This window comes from Choristoneura fumiferana, chromosome Z (genome assembly GCF_025370935.1).
Source record: "Choristoneura fumiferana chromosome Z, NRCan_CFum_1, whole genome shotgun sequence".
In the NCBI taxonomy this organism is placed as follows: Eukaryota; Metazoa; Arthropoda; class Insecta; order Lepidoptera; family Tortricidae; genus Choristoneura; species Choristoneura fumiferana.
The window spans coordinates 8,651,900-8,671,495 of NC_133472.1; the positions used below are offsets into that span (position 1 = coordinate 8,651,900).

Here is a 19,596-nt window from a genome sequence, read left to right on the forward strand (position 1 = left end):
GGTTCGTTGAATTTAATTTTATTTTTATTACTTACATACTTATTAATTTTTCTTACAATTTAAATAGCAAAACAAAATACAATCGTGTTTAGTTAAATTGTAAATATAATTAAGTTATTTTTAGGCTAGTTTTTTTGTTTCAATTGTACCATTAAATAAAATAATGTGTTTAAATTATTACCCCTGTTAAAAGTAACATAGTTTGAAAATACGTAAAATTTTGGTGCCGTTTTCCTTCCTTTCCCCTTCCTTCTTGTTTTTTTTTAATATTTTATATCGTACTTCAAGTATTTAGTATGAAATACGTACGAAATTTTTATTAGTGTGTGTTCGGAATCGTGTGCCGTTTTGTAGCAGCCAACCTTATGACACTATTTTAGCTCAGCTTGGCTTAATGCTTTTCAGGTTGGCTTTGACAAGGAATTAGTTATTATCAATTGTGAGATGTATTTTTTTCTGGTTACCCTATGGGCTAATGTGACAAATTTGTACGTTGCCCGTTTCAAATAAAAAAAAAAGTATTTAGTACCTATTCAAAATAATAGTCACAATTTGACTTAACTAGACTAACTCGTCTCCTTTTCTGATGCACGACGGGCGTTCGTGATTTGATTACAAACATGGAATAAGGAGCTACTTTTTTCAGTTTGTTTTTCTACAAATTCTTTGACCAAACATAAAAAAAAGCCGAAATATGGCCGAAATTAACTTTTTCACTCTTTTTCAAATCATTGAATTACTCCGGACTTTACAGCATATATCCTGGTAACACTGGTTTAAAAAAAAGAAAATTTCACGAACGAAACGAAAGAGAAGAGAAGCAAAGTCTAGTCTAGTGCGGCACTGAAATTCTCGAATTAAACTGGTTTTTGAAGACACCTGCTTGACGAATTAATAAGGTACATAATAATCTAAATTAAACTATGTCAATTTCTGGTCGTTTACTACTATAGGCAGTTATTACGCATCGTAAAATCATGCGAGATGATTGTGGAAACCAGCGTCCATTGTCAGTTTTTTGTAGCCACATCCTCAATTTTATTGTAGCACGTTTCGCTTGAATTCGGACAAAAAATTAATAGTTCTCAAGAGCATTCACCTTTAGTGTTAGCTCTGCCGTGCACCTATGAATTATTCGCGAATGTTGAGAGCTCTATATCTGTGTATTCAATGGAATAAGTACCCACTTTTGATGATACTGTATTCTAAATAATTAACTTTGTTTCATAAATGAGCACGATAATCTTTGTATCTAAATCACATCATAACTGCTTTATTGCAATTTACAAATATTGTAGGTATATTATTGTATATAATGGAATAAAGATCATGTACAACATTTCCACAAAGTAAGTAAAGCTGTATACATATTTTTTTGTGAACTGAGTTGCTTGAGAGGGTAAACATATTCTAGATGCTTAGTCAAATGATATTCACACTTTTAAATAGAGCAAGTTGACTATTTTTAACTACTTGTTGACTGTTTTTGTATTTACTTGAACTGGTTAAAATATTTGATTCACTGAGCAATAATAAAATTGAACATAATAACAATAAAATTTAGAGATAGGCCGATTATAACTGACATCTATATATTTAAAAAAAAGTTATTTTACGCCATTTAAACTTAAGAATGGCTGGACATTTTTTGATGATTTTTGCGTTTTTGGATTTGTCTTCGTCAGGAATAAGATAATAAGTATTAAAAACATGGAAAATTGATGAAAAAATAAAATAAAAGAATTTTTTTTTCCCATACAAAATGTTCATGGGTTTTGTAACTGTCAGTTATAGACCACATCCCCACAATTTTATATTTGCCTAGAAAAATATTCACATAAAATAATTGATATGGCAAAACAATGTTGGTTGATGGTTTGAAAATGCAACTGGACCTGCTAGATGGCGCTGTTGTTGTATGTTATCATAATTTTAATGTAGTGTTTTGCGGGCATGACAACGTCTGCCGGGTCTGCTAGTCTCTGATACATTCAACTGTGGATTCAGATTATAATTTTTTGCATCATGTTCCACTGCTGAGCACAAACCTCCTTTCAATTTAAGAGGGCTTGAACTGTAGTTTCTAGATTGGGAGCGTCAAACAAAACATGAACAACCGGATAGCCAAATGGTTAGAGACTATGAGGCTTAAGGTCCCAGGTTCGATCCCTGATCAGGGCAGAGATTTGTATAAATAATACAAAATTTTGTTTTCAGGTCTTGGATGTCTAATTTTTATTTAAGTGCTTATACCTGCTGAGCTGGCAATGTTGCATTTTTGTTAGTTTTTCTTTTTCTCGATTATTCCATAAAAATTTAACAAAAATTAGAACTGTAGTCTGATAAAACTATTCTATATATATAAGTTAATGTGTCTACTCCAATAATTATGTGTGATGGACTTTTATTTTCTTTAAAAACCGTATGGTATTTTTTTATGGAATAATCGAGAAAAGCTAACGAAAATGCAATGTTGCCAGCTCAGCAGGTATAAACACTCTTAAGTAATGTATTCATCTATTTATAACTTTCAAACCCAGCTGAGTATGAAAAGACTTACGACAGTGTACTTTATGTATAATCCATGTCAACTTCAAATTCAAATGTAATTAACCCGCATGATTGTATCGGCTAGGTTTGAAAGGGATATGTTTAAAAATTGCCTAGTACCAAAAGGCCATCATTATCTGTAAGTTTTAACTTTTCTAAATAATGTACATAAGTAATTTATTTAAAAAAAATTGTAAAGCTAAAATCAAATGCAACTGCATAAATAAATAATTTAATGTAAATATTAATTTTACCAACAGATATTTGGTTGAAACTGTTTTGTAGAAGAAACATTCATATATTTGGGGCAGATATTTGTATGAAAAACACGAATGTTTGTTCTCGGGTCTTGGGTGTTTAATATGTATTTAAGTATGTATCTATATCTATATAATTATATTTATCCGTTGCTTAGTACCCATAACACAAGCTTTGCTAAGCTTACTTTGGGACTAGGTCAATTGGTGTGAATTGTCCCGTGATATTTATTTATTTATATTACAGTGGCAATACTTCAGGTTTAAAGAACATTTGGATACTATTAATCTCATAATTTGCGTATATACTATTTATAAATATTTTTGATATGCACATAAATATTGACAACAAATCGCGTATGGAAAACTATGGTATACATGGTGGCCACAGGGCCACCATGACATTTCCAATTGTCACTTCATTCGGCATCTGGGGGACTACCACGAAATTCGATAATCGAAGTTCGTATCGTATTGGTATTGTCCCTCTGACTCTCGTATTAATACCTAACTTAAGCGTCAGCGAGATGGCAAGTTACGAAGTTCGAATTTTGCACTTCGTAGTATGGCCTGACGTTTAGATTGATCAAATGCTTTCTATACTCGTGGTAATTTTCGTTCTTGTGTTTTCGTTTTCTGTTAAGTTTTCTGTTGCCGGTACCCATTTAAGGTCTAAATTGGTCTAAATAAAAACAAAATATTTTAAGACTATTTATTTATTAATGTGCATGGGTTGGTTACATCTGGAACGTCACAATTACAATGACACTTGTGACAATGACGTTTGGCCATCTTTGGTTACTTTTTTGGAATCTAAATATGGCGTTGAGTTTAGGCTTCCACAGCTTTATGCTATTAAAATTCAAAATTGATTAATCAATTTATAATTGGCTTTGGATCAGCACTTCTACCCATTCAATTAAGGGATTACACTTACTGCTGTGCTGTCACATTAAGCAATACTCAGTATGTTTTGGTGTTAAGCTTACTTACTTAATTAGTAATTGCTATTAAGCCTCCTAGTCTAGGTATACATTAATCATCAAATGCCCACCAGTTGAATCGGTCTGTTTACAAATTCATAGACAAAGACCTTTTTATACGGAAAATATGGAAAAACATATATTTTTTAAGTATTATTAATTTCATTTTTGCCATTGCTCTGTATGTACTTCGTGTTTTGTCAGTAGTTGTTCGTACATTTAATTAAACAGATGATTTGCTGAAATTCATGGAACAACAAAATTGAAACTGTTCTGATAATGATACTGAGTAATATCAAATAACAATAACTAAACACTGGTTAAGTGCGAGTTGGACTCGCGCACGAGGGGTTCCGTACCATTATTTATACAACATTAGACATTAGCAAAGAATGCAAAAAATCACATTTGTATGGCGCCCCCCTTAAATATTCATTTTATTTTAATTTAATTATTTACTTTTAAAGTGAATATGCAACTAAATATTCTGTGAATATTTCAAACGGATACCATGTTGCCAGTATTAATATCGAGTGTAATAAATAATCATTTCGTAAATCACTATGTTTGTGTATTGTGGTTCTAACGGAGGAACAGTGTTGGCCGCAAGTTTGACATCATGCTGAATTGGGACCATCTTGTGACAAAATTTGTCTCAATTTCCTTTCTTGTTTCTTTTTAGTTTTTACCTGCTTTATAAATGTCATGATTAAATGTTTTTCTTTCTTTCAAAAAACGCCAATAAAATCACTTTTGCTGTATGGGAGCCCCCTACAATATTTTATTCTGGTTTAGCATTTCCTGTGACAGACAGACGGGCAGTGGAGTCTCAGTAATAGTTCCCGTTGCCATCCTTGTGGTCTAATGCCCAAATACTTTTTACAAAACCTAATAATAATTTTAATATCACTAAGAGGAGCCACTGCACTAGGACATATTTTTCTTTGTTGTTTTAAATTATTGTTAAAACATCTTCATTCCGTATGGCCAATGCAATGACTTCAATAACAATTTCTTTACAGGCAACAATGACAGAACCAACAGCAATACTTGATCCAAAACACCGCATACAGCTTATGAGATTTCTTCACACTGGTAATGAAGTTCCCAAGTACTTTCCGGGCTGTTGGGCAGCCCACAAATACTTCGAAGTTGACAGCTTGCAGACCCTTGACTTCGCACTGGCTAATAGTGTGAACAATGTTGAAGTTGTGGAGATCATACTTAAGGTAACCTAATAATTTATTTCATTATGGTGGTGACATACTGCATGAATGATGTTATGGATGCACAAACATCTACTACAAGAATACACATTCCATAATTATGAAGCCTGGAAAAAATAACAACAAGAAACATGAGGTATTTTCAAAAGCAAATTATGTTGTCTGCAGGCATACAAAGATGGGTGGTACACGAGATTTGAAACGATCGCGTTCGCTCTCACAAAGTGCCTGTTGGTGGGCAGTTCTGAAGTCAAAGCCGCCACCTACAAAGCTGTCGGTCAGATTTGTAACACCCCAGAACAGATGATGCTATTCTGCAAATACACAAGGCTTTTGAAAACAGGTAATAAATGGTGTAGTTTTAAAAAAAAAATTAGTTTGTCACTTAGTTCATAACAAAATATTAGACATATAATTTTTCTTTTATCGAAGATATAGCCAGTTAAAGTTATGCAGCTACAGTTTGATCAGGTTACCTTGCTACATCTTCCTTCACAGTAAAACGCGCAGTAAATTTTTAATAATTTTGCTCATGATATAAATTATGAAAAACTCAGAGGTGGGATGCGAGCTCGAATTTGATCCCAGGATCCTCTGCTTGAGAAACCATAGGTCCACTAAGTCACCACAGCTCTGCAGTTGGCCACGGCCAACATTTGGCGGGTGGGATTTTATCATACTTTTTTAAAACAGTACGAAAAGCCTAGATGAATATTTCAACTGACAAAGAAAACTGTAAAATGATGGAGGAGGCTTTTACTCTTAGTGCGTGGGATATCACATTATAATAATTACCTTTTTTTACGAAAGGTAATGGCCGAGGTTGGTGCAAGATCGTCAGCAACTGGTACACGTCCAAGGACCCTATGGAGTTGGCTAAGGACGTGAGCAGAGTGAAGGCGCGTCACGGGCGCTCCCACAATACGCTTCTTCGTAAGAGCCACGTGAAGATACCACCAAATGATAAATGTAACTATTATAGCTAGATCAGTATTACATATATGGGATCTGCATGGTCCATGGAGTCGCTATTTTTTTTAGGGTTCAGTGCACAAAGGGTGCCAACGGAACCCTATTTTACTGAGACTCCGTTGTCTGTCTGTCTATCTGTCACAGGGTTCTATCTCTTGAGCCGTAATAGACACTTGAAATTTTCACAGATTATGTATTACTGTGGCCGCTATAACAAAAAATACTAAAAACAATAAAATAAATATATAATTGTATGTGAGCTATACAGCAAACGTGTTTTTTTTGCCGTATTTTGCTTGATATTAATAACGGCAACAGTAGTTGAAATATTCACAGAATATTTAGTTGTATAATCAGTTTATAAATAATTAAATTAAAATAAAGTAAATATTTAAGTGGGCTCCCATGAAACAAACTTGATTTTTTGCCGTTTTTTGCTAATGTTACATGTTCTATAGATAATGGTACGGTACCCTTCGTGGACAAGTCCGACTCGCACTTGGCAGGTTTTTTATTAAGATATGAAAATATTAATATCACAACAAATTACAGGGGAAAATGTACAATAATAAAAATGTGTTATTGTTGTTGGCAACGCTCGCGTCGCACGCACATAGCAAACCGTGGTAGTATGCGGCCGAAACACTGCCGCGGGCAGGAGAACGCGCTAGTGACGAGTTGGGATGAAGTGTTTGTGCGCTCTTAAGAATATTTATAAATCGTCTTTATAAATAAACTGTAGCACCATGTATATTAAAAATATGAAAATTTATATGTCCGGAAACATTGCACTATTTTCTATATGAATACATAAAAGATTTTTTAAAAACGCTTCAGAGGTCATTCGAGTATTAAGTAGGCCCCAGAGGGGGGGGGGGGGTCTTTGCTAATTTTTTGGATATTATGGTGGATGGTGATTATGTCGGCAACATTACCCCTCAGTAGTTTTTAAGTTTTGTTTATAATATTACTTAGTTTAAATTAAATAATGATGTAAAATGAATTTCACATTATAAATGACAACAATAAAAATGTTGAAAATAGCCTGAATGGCTTCGAGAAAAGTATGGTACGGCCGTGCCTTTGTTTTTGTTTTGCTCGACTTGGCGGGGGCACTTCCGTGCCCCCAGATTCTTTAGTAATACTTAGTACCTAACTTACGTTTAAAATTTATTTTTATCAAGTAAGTAGTGACTCCATGGATCCTAGCGATAAATTCTACCGCATACCTAGACAGTTGTTTCAATGTGCGACGTCTAAAACTTGCGATAGCTCTTAACTAATGGGCCAAAATTATTTTCGTTGTTTTGTTTCTGACCACAGTCACGAAATTATTTATGTCTTTTAACAAATAAGAAAAAATGTGGTACCATTGTTTGTCTTTTTTGGTGTATATATTTAACTGGAGAAAAATTAGAAATGCCGCTATGTCCCATACAAAAAACTCTACTCTGTCACATTTTTTCGGTACAAAATAAGAACGAAAAGAATATTGACCCTAATACCTATTTAATAACCCAATAAATTTCAGCGCGCGACGCCATCGTCAAATACGCTATCTACGGTCTGAAGAAAGCTAAACAGTTAGTTGGAGAGCACGAGGAATCGAAAGCGGTGTTCGACTACATCCAAAAGGTGGAAGATTTGCGTCACTGCGAGGACCCTGTCGCGGCAGCGGCCATGGTCGCACAGCATCAGTTCACGCTCGAACACGTGCCGGGGCATCTGCTGATCTCGCAAGATGTAAGTTACTGTACTGCCTAGGTTATCAACAAGGACGTTTACTTTAGTTTTGATTCTACCCAGAGAACTAGTCTAACTACATAATTGTATTTTCACTTCTCATGCTAGTAAAGTTCGTGTTTATGCTAGATCTAGGCGACATAAAATGACTTTTTTTATGCTCTAGTGCATAAAGTAAAATCTTCGTCTAAGAGTAAAGCAATCAGGTGTAAACAGCCACAAACAAAGTAGCTTCTACATATTTTTTAAATCATTTTTTATTTATATAAAACTAAAAAAGTAATGCGTGAACAATAAAAGATACATAGTAAATGAACAATTGTTTCCACTGTTGCCATTTAATTTCCTCTCAGTTGAAGTGAAAAGCAGAGTGTAAAGCTCGAGCATTAAACCCATTTTCCCCTCGACGTGTCTATCCACCCTCGCCGTACCGGCTCGGGTGGCTATATGAACGTCTTGGGTACAATGGCTTGTTTTATGCTCTCGTTGTATGTACATACAATGTACTATTTTTTAACCATTTATTTTTTATATTGTGTTATTTTACTACAAATGCCATTGTTCACTATTGCTATTGCTATACAAAGAAAGAATGGTATATATTTTCACAATATAAACTCTTAAAACAGGTCTGGGATTCGGTGCTACCTCACTTGGATCTACACGAGCTGCTATACAACGTCCAACGCGTCCACAACATGGGCTTCTTGACCAGCGAATCCCCTACCACCGCCATCTTGATATCGCTCCTCACTAACAACGAACTCGTTAAGAAATCGAAGGTGACACCGATTGAAGTCTTCATCACTCTGAACAACTACAAAATGAAGTGCAGGTATGAATTAATTTCTCCTAAATCAGTGGGATAGAATTTCACTTGCCGCATTTAGCTTGAAACCCACTGGCAGCGGTGGCGGAGCGGTGCGGTACGGCGCGGAGGCGGTACCGGTTGTAATATTCGACCTAACATGAAAGAGCACCTATAATACCGCAATTCTATATGGACGCTTTTATGTTAGCTCTAATATCACAACCGATACCGCTTCCGCGCCGCTCCGCCACCGCTGTCAGTGTGTTTTAAGCTTTTAAGTGAAGTTGATCTACATGCAGTGACCGCACCGCAACAGTATAAAGAGCATGATAGAGGAATTCGGCGAGCGATAGCTAATTAAAATCGTCATGTAAATAATCAGATAAATAAATAATGAAAAATTGAATAGCTAACAACCATTGGTAGCTGTTTTAGGCTAGTCGGTAGGTTATTGTAAAATTTACTAGCCAAAGAATATTCATTTTTACGCATTAAGCTGATAAAAATCAATTAAAGAGATAGTGAAAATGACTTTTGAATCGATTAAAGTAGCAAAATAATGCTGAGCATGCGTCAAACTGTTGTTAGAAATAGGAACACTGAACGTGTAATGTCATGTTTGTAGGCCAATGAAACACGAAAAGGCAAAAGTGGCTGTTGAGAAGGAGAGGCGTCGCCGCACGCGACAGATATTTGACAGCAAAACCGGGCTCTGGGAGTGGTCAGTAACAAGGCGGCATCCCAAGGAGGTCAAGCATTGGGGTGAGTTGTTATATTACATACTTCCATGTATATTGTATCCCAATCCAATTTATGACAAGAGTAAAAAAAGACGCCATTAACCCGACCATAGACATTTAGTGATGTGAAAACCTAGAACCTGCTGCAAAATAATTAATCTGTTCAGTAAATCGATTATTTATTAATTGAATAGATCAGCGTATTTACTTGATTTAATTCCAGACTGTTTATTCAATAATAAAAAAAGTAACTATTTCATGTCAAATTTGCCACCATCTCTACGCTAGTCTATGCTACTACAGATTATACACATGTTTAACACACACACACACACACACACAACATCACGCCTGTATTCCCAAATGGGGTAGGCTGAGCACACGAAACGTTAGAACTTTACCGCTTCTGAGCCACTTTTATCAATGTTTAATGGCTACTTGCTGGAAACACATAAATCTCGAGTTAGCGTTAAGCTCAGTTTAGTAGTGTCAAATTGTATGGAACTGTCAAGCTTAAGCCTGGATTAACTACTAATTCTCGATTTTTTTTTCCTGCAAGACCGCCTAAATCAAGAAATCACGTCAGATTTTGACGAAGATTTTTCAAATGAAAAATAATTATTGATATCAAGTGAATTTTGGTGAAAAAAGTGATTAGACATCTAGTTAAATGACACGAATTATAGATAAATGTGTTATTGATTCGATCCAGTGGGTGTTTATACAAGAATTTGATGAAATTGCTTTGTTTACACTTTTAATAAATTGGATAGGCATAACATATAGTTGGTAGAGTCGACTACAAAGATATCGACAGCCAAATTTACAAAAATATCAAAACTTTAAGGCTGCCTACCCACTGGAGCTTAGCGAGGCAGTGGAACGGGGAGCGAGATAAAAATCCACCAATAGCAACCGCAGTTTAGCGGTGGATGAAGGCCGCTTCCAATCGGACCTATTTCCAACAGTGGATGTCCTACGGCTAATATGATTATGGATGACTGATCTATTTTACACAGGTATCGACCAGCCCCCGAACCAAGCCGTGATAAATGCCCTCACAAACCTGATTGACATGACCTGGGTGCTGACACCCAAAACTGGTGCTCGCTACATGATCACCATGGATTTGAGAGCGCACATGTTCAGAGGTAAGCTGGGAAAAACTAGACTTTGTAACTGAATATAAATAAAGCCCGGTTCACATTTATCTGTCGTGTTGTGTCGTGGTCGTAACGCATCAGAACGGTATCGGTTTCATATAGTTATTGTGTCGCATCACAAGTTGTTGTGTATACATATAGTTGTTGTGTTGTATCACAAGCATAGAGAGAGAGAGAGAGATACAGAGAACATCACGACACAACACGACAGATAAATGTGAACCGGGCTTGAGATTGTTGATCGCTTGGAAATCCTACTAATATTATAAAAGCGAAAGTGTGTGTGTGTTTGTTTGTAAAAATTTGTAGGTAGCTGGACATCTGGAATAACACATAGGCTACTTTTTATCCTGATATTCCCACGGAATTCTGATGCAATTTTGAAATCTCAACTGCTTGGCTTAGAGTCACGAAATTTGGCATGGTTGTTTTTAATGTAACTTCAAAAAAGATTAAGATGTATTTTATGAGAAATTTGTTAAAATGCCGGCATTTCAATGCATCTGCTGTTTCAAATGGTTTACGCGTGCAAAGCAGCGGGTGAACACTAATAATAGTATATAAATAATTTTATCAACTGAGTTTTCAACTAAGAGACGCCACAGCTTGCTGTTGCCATACAAAATCTGTGGGGGAATCGTCTGTTAAGAACTCTTTAAAAGCATTTCAATTGATCGCTGGTCTCATATTCTGCAACTAAGACAAAGACGCAAAAGTGAGCTCTTTTTTACAAGCTTTTATATAGTTTCACCTGTCCCTTTGTCTGTCTGTCTGTCATCAAATCTTGCAAGTTAAATTCGACCAACTTTCTGTAGTTGGATTGACTTGAATTTTTTTATACTTATGTAAATTGCGTGACAATACAATAATCTGGTAGTGACATCCTGGTAGTCCAGCCAGGATTGTCTCCGCAGGACGGAACTCTTCAACGGTTAATGGCATCGACTTGAAATTTGGTATGAAAATGTAGTTTGGGTGACAATACAAGTACAGTCAGCAAAAAAAGCTTGTATTAAAAATGTTTTTTTTACCAAAACTTCTTTGTATAGGCCGTCACTTCTGCAAGAACTTCGTGATCCCCAAAAAGGGTAGAAAGACCTCTTTGACCAAGACGACGCCCACCGCAGCCGGTGGCGGCGATGCGGAATCCGAGAAGAAATCCAAGAAACACGTATTGGCCGAGTGCTTCTATAACAAGCATGTTACACCCGGGCACGCGGGTAAGATTACCTACTTTTACTTTCATGAAAAAGAAATCGTTTTAGTTTTGATATTTACTTAACAGACTCTGTAGCAAAAACCCACGTCTAGTTAAACATTCTTTATAGACACACGAAGACGAACTGCATTCCAAGCTCAAAATAAACGCAAAGGCCGACCGCCCGTATACTTTCCATTGCAGTTGGCAAAACTGCACGCTAGCTGCATACGAGACGAGTTGCGATTGAAATAATCTAATATATAAAGTTCTCGTGTCACAATGTTTGTGATCAAACTCCTCCGAAACGGGCTGACCGATTTTTATGACTTTTTTTTGTGTATATTCAGTACGTCTGAGAATAGGACGTAAACTATTTTCATACTTTTACGCGGACGGAGTCGCGGGCAACAGCTAGTAATAAATAAATTTCATGGGGCAATTAACACTAATTGGGCCTAGTCTCAAACTAGGCAAAGCTTGTACTATGGATACTAGACAAAGAATAAACTTACCTATATACGAGGGGCGGCTGAAAAGTTCTAAGCTAAGGTACTTTGAGGTTGCATATGTGTTAGCGGTACTGGCCACTAAAAAGACCATTTAAAAAGTAAATAATTAAAAGAAAAAAATGTCGTGTTTCTTTTCTTACATCTGGAGATATCCGGGTGACACTGTTTCCCGGCCCAGATAACACCGACATGGAAATACCGGCCGTTTTTTGTGTACACGCCCATAGAAACTGACAGGAGCTTTTGTGGGCGTGCACACGAAAAACAGGGTCGGAATTTCCATATCTCATTCATTATGTGTTGTAGCTATAATCATGGCGCTTCAAATATTGAAGCGGGAGGACACCGTAAAGCTGGCGGTGTTCACCGACGACGGAGTGCAAATCATGAATGTTGACAAGAAATCTGCTAACATCGAGAAAGCGGAGGTGATTCTAAGGGTAAGTGATTTGCATCAGGGGAAAAAGTATTCATAATTTAACGGTTGGTAAGTAAGGTCAGGGAGTAATTGACCAATGAAATTCCTTCGTTCCAGTCTCCTCGAAATTATTGGACGAATTCTTCCAATGCTCAGCTTTAGACGTAGAGTCACCATCTATTGTTAAGGCATTAGAGTTAATATTCCGATATTTTTGGTCACCTTGGCCGCTCCGAAATATCTGATGGCGACTGTACAGTCCTAAGTCCTAACCCACCATAGAAGGCAATGCAATATCCTCAGCGGATCTCGAATAAAATTATTAGATTTAATTTCAATCTAACTGCACGCATCGCGTGCAACAATGTTTACCTGTACCCGCGCCTGCAGGCGTGCGCCCGCTCCGTGCACCCGTGCCAGCTAGCGTAGGCCCTGGGAGTTTTCCCCACTTAATGCTATCAATCAAGTTATACGCCTTTAATTATCTTTATTTGGCTAATTATTAGAGATGGGCCGAATGTGGTTTGCACCGAATACGAACTATGGCCGAACATTCGGTAAAAATGAAAAATTCGGCCGAACTTCAGTTTAGTAACCTGCCTCTAGTAAATTTTAAAAACAAGTAGGTAGATAGATAAGAAACAGAATGTTAAATTTGATTTTTGAAAACACCCTTCAATAATTAAAAATACTTCATGTTTCTCTATGTTTAGCTTGTCGAAATAGTGAACCAAAAACTTTATTTTATTTTATTTACGAATTGCAATCAAAATGTTTATTGAAAGAATAGGTACTACGTTTATTTATTTTTTGTTGCATATTTTACTGATACGACAGACATAATGGTTTCTATTAATTTCATTCAAATCAGTCCAAGTAGCTTCTTTTTTGTAGTGCCGAGAGTTCGGCATTTAAACCGAATTTCGGCCGAATGTCGAAGTTCGGCTCAAGCTGCTGAAATTCGGTTAAACCGAATGCAAAACGAATTTCGGCCCATCACTACTAATTATTTCATTATGGTTAACACAGAAAGGCAACCTTGGCCGCGTGCAACTGGACGCTCCAATCGAATGGGCAGCCAAGAAGAAGAACAAGTTCGACGTCTTCATAAACATGGTGGACAGGACCACTCGCTACATGGAGTTGGACCAGGACCAGAGGGGGGGGCGCGGGCCGGGAGGCAGGTTCGGCCCTCCCCCGCCGGCCGCCGCGGAGCTGGTCGATCACTGCCCCGTGAGAGCTCTCATACGCTACAGGGCCAATATTGCAGCTAACGCCAAGTAAGTATTTTTCTAAGTAAAATTTCGCGGATTTGTAATGGAGGTTTATTTAGAACGAGCGTGGAGGGACACTAACAAAGTCGTCGTTGTTTGTGAAATATAATTTTGCTCTTCATAATTTTGTTATTAGTAATTATAATTACTGATTCTAGTAAACAAGTGTACCTACTATGTATTTACCTATTTCAAATAGAGAAATAGAGAGAGAGAGGTATATGCACAGATATAGATTACACTAGATTACGCAAATGCATCTACTTCGCGTGTCCGAACCCCGATCAAACGTCGGGGTTGGCCCTTTATAAAGACTGACCTCTAACAGACTAATCATGACTAGTGACTGACTCGACCCCACGGCGCGGGCGGGTGGCGTATTTGAATTGACTTTGCGCGGGCATCGGGGAATTCACATCGCTAATTCGCTCTTGAGACGTCATAGTAGATATAAAAAAGTGATACGGTTCAATCTGTGGACATATGTTTACGTGTATTCAATACACAGGAAAATATACATTTGGAAGGAAAATATATAAAAAAAGTCCTATGGTTTGAGTATAACTGAGGCCTCACTCAGCGGTCAGCAATGTTGCGGCAAGCCGAAATTTTTACTTTCTTCGTCTGATACCTTAATAAATTACTAATATTTAATTAATTTCCGAATGAAACCGATTTCCGGTCAAACGTCTAACTACCTTCTGAAATATTCCGAAAGAATTTAAAGAGATACCTTGTTTTTTTAAAAAAAAATAAAGGTTTAATAGTTTAATCTTAGGAGGTAAAAACCGTTTTCGATGTTATTACAAAAATCCGTGACTAAGCAAACCTCTTAGTTATACATATCTGAAGCTAATTTAATTACTTTTCGCAGGCTGGTAGTTATGTCGCTGGCATCCCACCGCGTCGCGACCACAAATGGCAGCCACGAAGGCGTTCTCGACATTATCGGCATCGACGAACACGTACCAAAGGTGATAGACGCCTTCGTCCTCGGGCATTTCAAGTAAACAACCGAACAACATACGCTAATGGGAAGCTTGCGCGCATCAATCATGACGAAATAAAAAGTTAAAAATTCCATGTTACCTGTTTGACGAAGGTAATAAATTTTACTTGCAAACCCTTGAAACCAGACATTAATAATTAAGTAGTGTTCGTTTAAAAACACTTGAGCTGACGGCTGGATTAAATTGCGCAGAGGGACTTCCCTCGTGATCATCATTTTATTAACCTTTTTGACGCTGGCTGAAGATAAAAAGAGCGAAGCGAACCCCCTGTTTCACCATCCATTGATAAATTTATCTGACGGATAAATATGATGCCGTCTCTGTTTTTTTTGTTCGAATAGACGGAGACGGCATCACATTTATCCGTCAAATAAAATTAATCAATGTGTGGTGTAACAGCCCCTAAACTGTTGTATTTTACTCGTAAAAGGGTTTATCTCAGATCAATTCCCCATGATTCGATGACTAAAATGTAAGAAAAATGCCGGTTTACCTCAATGTTGTAATTGATTATTGAATGAATGAACGAGGTTTTCTTTACCACGAAGTGTTCCGTGATCGCAACGTCAAAATTTTTATTTGATGCAAACAGTTTTATTCGCTTTGTAGTGTGCGAGAAGGACTGTATGGTCGTGCTTTGTTGAATATTTACACCACGTATTAAGTGAAATAAACGTAATCGTACACTTTTACTCTGTCGCATGAATAACTGTCAAATGCGACAATTTGCTTCCGCTAAGGTCTTATAAATATCGTAAAGTCTCTTAGTTTTGCCCCTTTATCAAAGATTCTAAAAAGACAGCAAGTGTTTGTGTTCTAATTAATTAGATATAAGAAACTGAATAATTTCAAAGCGATGCATGCCCTTTGCGCGTTGTACCGAATGAAAGATAAGTTTGTTTGTAATCTGTTATGTCATATATAAAATAAATAATTATTATAATCTTTTAGAAAAGGTTATTCTTCTTATGTTATGTCTGTGTCTGGCAACGGCAAATTTTAAAGTGACAGATAGAGACAAAGATAAGTTGACAGTAACTAAACAAGCGTTTATGAATACAGGGGTTGGTGTTTTTGGGAATATCAGCAAGATTTGCATTTTGACATTTAGCTACTTTATAAAAGTGTACTACATCTACCGTTTATCACATCACATTGCCACCAAGTTAGGTGCGACCTACATCTTTCGCGCGGACAGCTTTTCGTTTGTAAGGTATGCTTGTTTTGCTTTGAATATTAGCTAAGAGAAATTGATGTATTTTTAGTTATTAGTTTGACTTTGATTGTTGTTTACAAGAAATCATTAGCAGCAATGATATCTACGATCTCCTGTCAATTGGTGTTTCAGTACATGGATTGTCTACGATTGACATCCATCGACGTTATTGTTGTTAAAGTCGAATTAATTATTGTTGTTGTTAAATGTATGTTGCTTCCAACATGTTTCACATAAATCATAGTCTATTGTCATGTTGTTACCCGACTAGCCAGGAAAAACAGTTGTTTTCTGAAGGATATTACTTGTGGTAGAAGACAAAACTAAATGAGTTGGATACACAGTGTTTCGTATTACATTTTGTATGCACGAACTGTTCAAAGTGGCTGTTGAAAGGAGACAAAGTTCCACTTTTGGTCACTCATCCTGGATGTTACTCTGATTTTTGCGTTAAACAATATAAGAGGTTTGATTGGTTAAAACAAAGAAGCTGAATAAAAATGATTAATTACTAATTTATTATAAAAAAATAGACTGGATTTATTTTGATTAGGCGCTACTTTTTCCAGTATTTCATTTCGTGATAGATTATTTTGATATAAGTTGTATGGTTGTAACAAAACACCGACGGGCTAAGTGAAGTTCACATCTTTGAAATTAATTTTAAAAGAAAATGTTTTTAGTTCAAGGAAGTACTAGGACACAATATTGTTTCTGAACTAAGAATTGGAACATACTTCGGTATTTCGCGAAGACGATATGGCTCACAATCATAACGTGGTTTTGTGATTCAATGAATTTATATACAATATTTTTTTATTTTTATATCCACTACTTTTAGATACGTTTGAGGTGAAGATAGGACTATGAATATTATAAAAACTATTGTTGTGAACTTACAAATCTGGATGGAATCAGATGCAAATTAGAAGAAAAATTGTAATGTCGTCAGTGGGTTTTGTGAGATATTTATAATAAAGCACCTTTACTTTTTTTTAATTACTCTGAAGTATGGAAGTCGCGTGTTTCCAGACAAATCTTACGATTTTGAGAAACGCCTTACACATTAATAAGTTTTAGTTTGCATGCGCTTAGTTGTCAGAAAATATTTATAAGCATGAAGTGTTGATATTGAGACGTAGTTTAAGCATAGTACAGGGTCTTTTTGGATATCAAAAAATTGGCACCTGTTCCACGTGTGTACAGATTCTAAAAATAGGGGGGTGATTGAGGGGAATATTTCTTTTATTTGAATTTTATAAAAGAACGTATTTAATACACCTACTGTAATTGTTTGCACTTTTGTTTTTAACTTGTTGTGCCAGTACTTTGGTGTTGTACACACTTAATTATTGATGAAACTATATATTATTTTATTACGTAACTAAGTGCCTAAATGAAATGGTGATTTGTTGATAAATCGTGTTATATCGTATAAGCCAAAGCAATTATGCATTTGTAATTAAACAACAAAGTACTGGCAGCATTTGATTGTTTAAGATTCTGGTACAATAGCATGTTATATTTTATTAATGTCGATGTGGAAGGCAGAATAAGCTGTGAAATTTTGTTTGGAACTATATTATACTGCATTGGTGTGATCTTGGACCGATTTTTAAATATTTAAACATTAATACATTCTGAGTATCTGCGAACGAAATTCTCCTAATCTGTGATGACTTTGGTACTCTCTCATGTTTTAAGTGGTTTTTTTTTTAATAACTAAAGTGTGAAAAAAAATTTCACTAACATAAAATAAGTAACGCTTTTTACCTTCACTTAAACATCGTATTGTTATGTTAGACGTTATTTAAGGTAGAGTAATCCTTGTAAGTTATTTATAGGTATTATCTTTGTTGTTCGACTAGTGTCGCTTTAGATTGCGATTGGTGTCATAAAAAAGCTGTTATTAGTGACTTCTTATTTTACGAATCAACTGAAAATCTCACTGAGCCATCAACAATAGGTACTTATTTTCGTTTAATAAATTAATGGCTAGTCACTATATCTCAAAAATAGCATTCTGTGATGAAATGATACCTTGGCAATTTCGGAATTTTTGGTGATATTAGTTTTCTGCCCCGTAGCATAGTCACGTAACTTGTAAGTTTGAAATTTGACATTTGACTTTGCTTTTGGTGGTGGAATTAAAATTGTAACATTAATCTCGTGACTGTGCTTTGCTCGCGGTGTTTCGTTGTCTCTAGGAATTCAAACTTTGTTGTGTGCTCTTTTATTTATAGTTACAAAATTATTATCCATGAAGTACGCAAGGCGTGAACTTTTGGTTTAGCCTTTACAAAAATAACAACAAACTGACTGAAAAGAGACTGCTATATCTGTTAACCTAGAAGTCCCTACAAGAAATCGAAAACACTGCGAGGCGGGATACAGATATACCTAAAGCATATATTTAAGAAAGCAGCCGCATTAGATAGAAATAAACTTATAATTATTACACGTGCACGGTACGTCTGCTTTACAAATAGTTGGCTCCAAAATGTGTGTTTGGACTGGTATTGTGTTTGGGTCACAAAATGATGAAGACAAAAATTTACGCGCCCATTTCCTTGTAATATCATAGCGTAATAATAACAAGCAGTGAAGTAACTCCAATACTATGTGGTGCGGTGCGTGGCCGCATCACCTCTAACGCTAATCCGCAGTCGCAGTCAATACTCCCTCCAGCAGGGCTACTACGAAACTCGAAGTTCGTATCGTACCGTCCCTCTCGCTCTCGTCTTAAATAGTATAAGTGTCAGAGGGACCGCACGACACGAACTTCGAGTTTCGTAGTAACCCTGCAGTGCGCGTCGGGCCTTTGAAATTAAAAAATATTACGCTGTGGCGTAAATCTAGTCTTTTAATTGTAACGGTTGCATAATGCCAGCCGAAACGTGGTGATTGCCGATCGACTATTGGTAAAATATACGTAGTGTCATGTAAATCACTTTCTGTTGTTGTTTCAATTTTTAAATTAGTTTTTATGAAGTTTTATTTTACGTTTAATCGCACTTATATGTGAACAAGAGCTTGCTTGTGCATTTTGTTTAATTTGGCATTAACTAAACGATCCGATCCGTCCCGATACGGGGGCTCTATTCTCGGTCATAGATATTGATCGTGAGATGATGTCGATGGTGGCGAGAATTTGGACCCTGGCCATTGTATTCCAAGCACCTAAAACTGCTTTTAGGTTTAAGTATATAGTACATAGTTACAATGATAATTATTGTTATGTTTAACAGTCCACAGCAGCATATCAATGGCACCATTAAAATAACAAAATGTAACATTTAAAAAATGTACTTGCATGTTTTTCATTTTCATGATAAATAAACTCTTGTGTCAAAAAAAATATATTTTTATTTTCATAGCAACCTTACTTAGATTTTTGGGCATATTTTGTACAAGAAAAACTATGGTTTCTGTATGTAAAAATATATCTTGTTACGAGCTAAAAGTATTACCAAACCAACGCTAAACGAGAAACAATATGCTTCATTGTTATTTCCCATTGTTA

At 36.1% G+C, this 19,596-nt stretch overlaps 1 protein-coding gene across 2 annotated transcripts; it reads left to right on the forward strand.

Moving 5' to 3' along the window:
• Positions 1 to 769: 769 nt before the first annotated feature.
• LOC141445566 (RNA-binding protein RO60) lies at positions 770 to 18,258 on the forward strand. Of its 2 annotated transcripts, none has more exons than XM_074111404.1 (12): positions 770 to 899; positions 4,813 to 5,019; positions 5,185 to 5,359; positions 5,827 to 5,985; positions 7,520 to 7,731; positions 8,361 to 8,566; positions 9,168 to 9,304; positions 10,302 to 10,433; positions 11,495 to 11,665; positions 12,462 to 12,595; positions 13,603 to 13,853; positions 14,722 to 18,258. In XM_074111404.1, the coding sequence occupies exons 2-12, from the start codon at positions 4,819 to 4,821 to the stop codon at positions 14,855 to 14,857; spliced, it is 1,914 nt and encodes a 637-aa protein (XP_073967505.1). In that variant the 5' UTR covers positions 770 to 899; positions 4,813 to 4,818; the 3' UTR covers positions 14,858 to 18,258. The 2 variants fall into 2 exon arrangements, with proteins under 2 accessions (XP_073967505.1, XP_073967508.1); XM_074111407.1 differs by lacking the exon at positions 770 to 899 and adding an exon at positions 1,132 to 1,349.
• Positions 18,259 to 19,596: the final 1,338 nt, after the last annotated feature.